Genomic DNA, 6,316 nt, shown 5'->3' on the forward strand with positions numbered 1-6,316 from the left:
ATATCAGAGCTGTATTAGACAAAAGTGCCAAGGATTATAAAAAGTAAATATTCCATTTAAACTACAAATAAAATGTCTTTTTATGAAACTGACCGACTGATACAACCTTGAACTGTTGATCTAATGTCTTGCTCATTTCTTGCATTGCATTTGAATGGATAGGCAATGCTTCCTTTTTGGTTAATCTCCTCGATCACGGTGTATATCGAACCCGGAAGGTGGTCACTTGACTCGGTTGTCTTTGCAGCCACGCCTACCTGGTAACCGTTTTCGGAAAGTGTCAAGGCAATCTGTCGCCCTATACCACGTGATGCACCGATTACTAGCGCCGTTTTCATCTTGGAAAAGATTATTCCAAGCTATATCTGTTGGGAATACAAAAAATTGCATTAAAATAAACTAATCAAAGTAATTAAAATGGTTGCAACCCATAATCTTCAAGCACTAAACAAATGTTTTATCAAGCTGGATCATAATAATGTGACGTATCTATGTCAGATGTCCTTTTGGTTTTGCCAGTGTAAAACATCTTATATCAAGTCTGCCACTGGAAGTCTGTCGTCCAGAGTAGAACCTATGTGAAAATTATGTACTAACATCACTGGACATCTTCCCCAGCCAAGGGTCATCCATTCACTTCGTTCCACGTTGAGTTCTTCAAAGTGAATTCACTGGTCAACAGTGAAATCATTACTGACTTGAAAAGGCCCTAATCTGTAGTATTTTGGTGTGCCGAACACGAATATAACCGTGAAAAATTTGTATTGGCTCTCGTTTTGAAGATATTCATATACCTCATTTTCTATGTTTCACTGTGTAAATTTCTCCAGTAGGACTGCAGCAACATCCGGAATAATGATGTAACATTGCATAATACCATAATGCTCACATCATCCACAGTTGATTGCATCATTTTCTGATGCAATGCAATACTAATGCCATGCGGCTGCTGAAGTAAGTTGACGTCAGCAGTGTACTATACATGTGTAGGCCTATTATACTAATGCCAGGCGGCTGCTGAAGCTGACGTAAGCCGTGTACTATATAAAGCCCAATCAGATAGGTTCAGCATTTAAAATATTTTAGACGTTGTGCGAGACAGTTCAAGCTACTGTTACATAAAACTTATTATTTTATCCATTTACGTACAATAAAGAACAGTAATGCCTCGAAAGTGTGTTAATACCGCGGACAATTTTTGCTATATTTGTGGGGAAGTGACATTTGCCAACCAGAAGAAAAGTATCAATTCTCAAGTGAAGAAGGCATATCATCTTTACTTCGGATGCAAGGTTGGTGACCAAGACAAGCCTTGGGCTCCGCATATATGCTGTGCTACATGTACAACACAGCTTTCACAGTGGTTGAATTGCAAAAGGTCATCAATGCCGTTTGCAGTCCCAATGGTGTGGAGAGAGCCAAGCAACCACCTAAATGACTGTTACTTCTGCTTGGTTCCTCCTCTTTCCGGCGGAATAGCGAAGCGAAAGAAGTCGAGAATAGTCTACCCAAACATTCCGTCTGCATTGAGACCAGTTCCACATGGTGAGGGACTTCCTATTCCAGAACCTCCAGCAGAATATTCTCTTGATTCATCTGACGAAGAGAAAGGTGAGTCGACCTGTTCTTCTCCTGGTCCATCAGCATGCAGTGATCCAGATTTTCACTGTGGTGCATCATCAACCCCACACAGAATAACACAGGAAGAACTAAATGACCTGATTCGTGATTTGGACTTATCAAAGAACAAGGCAGAATTGCTAGGATCAAGACTCCAACAATGGAATCTTCTAGAAGAAGATGTCACAATTACTGCATATCGAAAGCGCCACCAGCAATTGGAGCCTTTCTTCAGAAAGGAAAGTAATCTGATATTCTGTTCCGATATTGAGGGCCTCATGAATGCTTTAAAAATCACTCATGACCCACAAGAATGGAGACTATTTGTGGACTCTTCGAAACTGAGTCTCAAGGCTGTGCTTTTGCACAATGGAAACATTCTTCCATCTATTCCAGCAGCGTATGCTGTCCACATGAAAGAGACATACGATAACTTAAGGCAGCTACTGAATTCCATTGAGTATAACAAGTACAGCTGGCACCTCTGTGGTGATTTGAAGGTAGTTGCCCTTTTAATGGGACTGCAGCAAGGATATACAAAATACATGTGTTTCTTATGCGAGTGGGATAGCCGAGCAAGGGAAATGCACTACATGAGGAAGGAATGGACTCACAGGCAGAATGTAGCCATTCGAGAGAAGAATATCCAACACCCAGCTCTGGTTGAGGCTCAGAAAATCTTGCTACCACCCCTTCACATCAAACTAGGTTTGATGAAGAACTTCGTGAAAGCCATTGACCGGACTTTGCCAGCATTCCGATACCTGCATGAAAAATTCCCTCGACTCAGCGAAGCAAAGATTAAAGAGGGAGTTTTTGTGGGTCCTCAGATTCGAGAGCTTTTCAAAGATGACGGGTTCAACAACTTGCTGGAATGTGACGCGAAACAAGCATGGAATGCTTTTCGCCTAGTTTCTACAAACTTCCTCGGAAATGTTAGGGCAGAAAACTATAAGGAACTAGTAGAAGACATGTTGATGAAGTATAAGAAACTTGGCTGCAATATGTCTCTAAAGATTCACTTCCTTCATTCCCATTTGGATTTCTTTCCTAGCAACTGTGGTATTGTTAGTGATGAACACGGCGAACGTTTTCATCAAGATATCGCAACAATGGAACAAAGATACCAGGGAAAATGGTCCCCTACAATGCTGGCTGACTACTGCTGGACACTCCTCAGAGATGCTCCCGAACAGCTGTACAAGAGACAGGCGAAGAAATCTAAGATGTAGTCAATGACTTGATTTTTTATAGGTAGGCTATTACAGTTGACCTTTTACTATTGGAATGCATTTCGTTATGTAAACATTAATTTCTTGCAGATTACAAAAAAACTAGAGCCAATTTTGCAATTTGACTGTCATATTCGTGTTCAGCACATAAAAATTGATAAGAATTGACTAATTTTATTTCAGTAACATGACTTTTGTAAAAATTTGTTGTCCAGTGATTTCATATCCGGCAACTAACGATTTTGGTAATGTATATGTGAAATAATCTACAACATAATCAGGTTTGTCAATACACGATAAAGGTGACATAAATCCAAGATATAGCTGATTATTTATCAACATTACCAATCTACCGAACCCTTTTTTCGATTGCTCCGGTGGCCCAGTGGTTAGAGCGTCCTCCTAGGATGCGGGAGGTCGTGGGTTCGATCCCCGGCCGAGTCATACCAAAGACTTACAAAAATGGTACGAACAGCTGGCTCGCTTGGTCCTCAGCATTAAGGACTGATTGGACTGGTCATCCTGGTGTGGGACATCATGCTTCATGTCTGCAGCATGATGCCCCATAGCTAGACATTACTATAAATTGCCATACTGCAGTAATCGTTCGTAGCGATATGACTGAAAAATTGTTAAAGCTACGTTAAAAGTCCAAATCACACACACAAAGACAGTAAAGGTTGAGTAGAAAATAGTCTTGATCGCTATCCTAGACTTGCAGCCTGCCTGTGACTGTGTGTGTGTGTGTGTGTGTGTGTGCAGAATTTTGTTTCCAAAATCTCTGCAGACCAGAGTAGTAAGAGAATGGGGCTGTTTGACCTTATTTTCTAGCCTTTGGGAACTAAGACAGCCGTACGAGACACTAACCCCAATGACTGGCTCAATACCGTCACGTGCGCATTTACATATAGCGGTACAAAATTAAAAGTGATTAAACATTGATGGGTCGCGTGGGAAATGTTTTGTCATAGGGGTTACAGACGAGGACGGGGGCCCATAGGATCACGAATAAGGTAAAACGCACAATTACTTACTACTAACGGTTCTTATCACATATCGCTGGCTATATGGGAACTAAGATAAGTGCCTTTCCCAAGGACATACAAAGGCAGCCGACCCGGGTTAGCTTGTGTGGGTATCAAACACGCAAAAATTAGGTTAAAAGTCTGACACTCTACCAAATGAGATACCACGGCTAAGTAGTTTGTCTGCTTTTATGAATACGGGAAAAGGTAAATACAGAGTATGGCACGATCAAATAGAGATTTATCTCGGTACAATGATCTCCAATGTGTTTCCAGCTCTTTTTCCAGGAGTAGGCCTGCATGATAAAAACTATAGATGAAGTTATATTTATACCCGAGGGAAACTGTTTATATATCGTCAGGCTTCGGTCTCGATATTAATAATGGAGTAAAAGCACAATGGTCGGAAATCATGGCAGGTTCTGTTTGACATGAAAGGAAAACAATTGCACAACACACTTTTGGCATGTTGGTATGTAATAAGAATTATAAGAAGACATCTAAGGGCACACAATTTAATCGAGGTGGTGTGGAATTTTCTTTCGAATTCAGAACAAAAAATATGTAATGTTTATAAATGCATAACAAATATAAAATGTAAAAATTATTTCACTAAAGGGAAAATGAGAAAGATGCTGTATGTAAACATTTATTGTACTAACATGCTGAAAACATAACCTGGCAAAGAACACTAACACATGATACTAAATTCAAGTACAAATACATCCTTCAGTTTCATAAATCGAAGAAACCAAAAATTTAAATTTACAAATATATAAATGATACTAATTTGTTGTACCCCTAAATATGTAATGCTTTGCACACATTAAAAAAAAAATTCGTCAGATTTTCTCGAATGTAGCATTCAAAAATATTATTTATTCCTACTTAAATGATGATTATGTATATACTTTAACCATACCCCTATCGACCGGCAAACTATCTTTCCAAATGTATCTTACAAAAATAGATGCGTGCGGTTTACAGAATGTGATTTGCAAAAAGAATACTTCTTATTTTGAGAGATACCAACTGTAGCTTTTCACACCTTCATCGAGGCTTAAATGCATTTCCACTTACGTGACCAAACAGTATATGCTTCCTACCTCTTTATTATTTGATCTTTGTAGTATTAATCTAATTGGACACGGTGTGCATCCGTACGAGGTCACAATCAAGAACGCATTGAGTCTCGCCGTAGTTTGTGAACATCCCACAACGGTTCATACTCACCACACACCTCAAACCAACTTAAGATACAGGGTATAATCCAGTATGTGCAATGAATTAGTTCAAAGTAATTTGTACTAAATCAGTTATGAAACTTGAACATCCCGAAGCCTAGAGCACATCATTCGGACTACCTCGGTTATATCTGCAGAACAACAACTATGCCGGAAGTATGATGCCTACAATTGCCATCCGGGTAGCCTTTGTCGTCTGTTAAACACCCACTTTCGTATGTGTATGTAGGATTACCCGAAGATGCAGTGAATTCGTCAGCTAACCTGGTTATCGGATCGTATCTGATTAAGGCTTACATGCACAGGGGCTCGTTACAAAGAAAATCAAGGGATGGGGGTTCTAACCTGTAACAATACAACATATTGTACAATATAATATAATGTTATATTGTTACAGGTTAGAACCCCATCCCTTGATTTTCTTTGCAACGAGTCCCTGTGCTTACATGTGGCACTTCTTTAAAAAAGTTATAATAGAGCATCAGTCTTAAGCTTGAGCACGTGCGTACATTTTATTTATTTTGTAAAAGTGCCAAACTAAGACTCAGACAAAGATGTGATTCGGTTCCTAAGTTCGCTCCTAATTATATCAAGGCAGGAGATTATGTTGCATAGCTGATACATGAAACTCAATTGACTACAGAATGAGTTGGATGAAAAACATATATATTTTTTTAACTTGATTTTTATTTATTTTTTGCTTTGTTTCTTTGGTTATATGGATTTCGTTTCTCAGAGTTCCGGGACACAGATTATCAAATGCTATTGCTTATATATTACGTTATAAATTTCATAGGGTAAGCAAAATACATTGTACTTTTTTTAAAAATCCTGGTTATATGTGTGCATCCAAATATTTGAGCATTGTTTGTTTGTACATAACAGAAATCTCACCCAGTAACACACATTGGTAACATTAAATTCTGGGTATACATTAATGAATACCCTCTTTCAGACCTTGACAGCCACCCACAAACCCCCAAGATATTTTTTACAGATTTAAAAAATCATCTCATATAATCACATAACAACTGCAATGTTGTATTTAGTCGAAATCTAATTCATAGAAAGAGAATGCTTAAGATTTGGATCTATTCAAATTTCAATCTTTTTCTCAGTATTTGGTAAACTATTTGTTTTAAATGTAGTAAAAATTCCACAAACAAGATTTTGTGTGCCTGGTTCGCTTAATCTG

The 6,316-nt window shown here is 38.6% G+C and overlaps 1 protein-coding gene across 6 annotated transcripts in view; it reads right to left on the reverse strand.

Moving 5' to 3' along the window:
* LOC149782784 (hydroxysteroid dehydrogenase-like protein 2) overlaps positions 1-6,042 on the reverse strand; it is a 41,200-nt gene extending 35,158 nt beyond the window's left edge. The window contains exons 1-2 of one of the 6 annotated variants that reach the window (XM_089934292.1): positions 5,291-6,042; positions 94-365 (exon numbers count right to left, since the gene is read on the reverse strand). In XM_089934292.1, the coding sequence (XP_089790418.1) occupies positions 94-338 (245 nt within the window). In that variant the 5' untranslated portion in view covers positions 339-365; positions 5,291-6,042. The other 5 variants (XM_089934291.1, XM_089934293.1, XM_089934294.1 and 2 more) reach the window with 5 other exon arrangements.
* Between the last annotated feature and the right edge of the window lie 274 nt (positions 6,043-6,316).

Source organism: Sinohyriopsis cumingii, chromosome 15, assembly GCF_028554795.1.
Source record: "Sinohyriopsis cumingii isolate HCF-2022 chromosome 15, ASM2855479v2, whole genome shotgun sequence".
Classification (NCBI taxonomy): Eukaryota; Metazoa; Mollusca; class Bivalvia; order Unionida; family Unionidae; genus Sinohyriopsis; species Sinohyriopsis cumingii.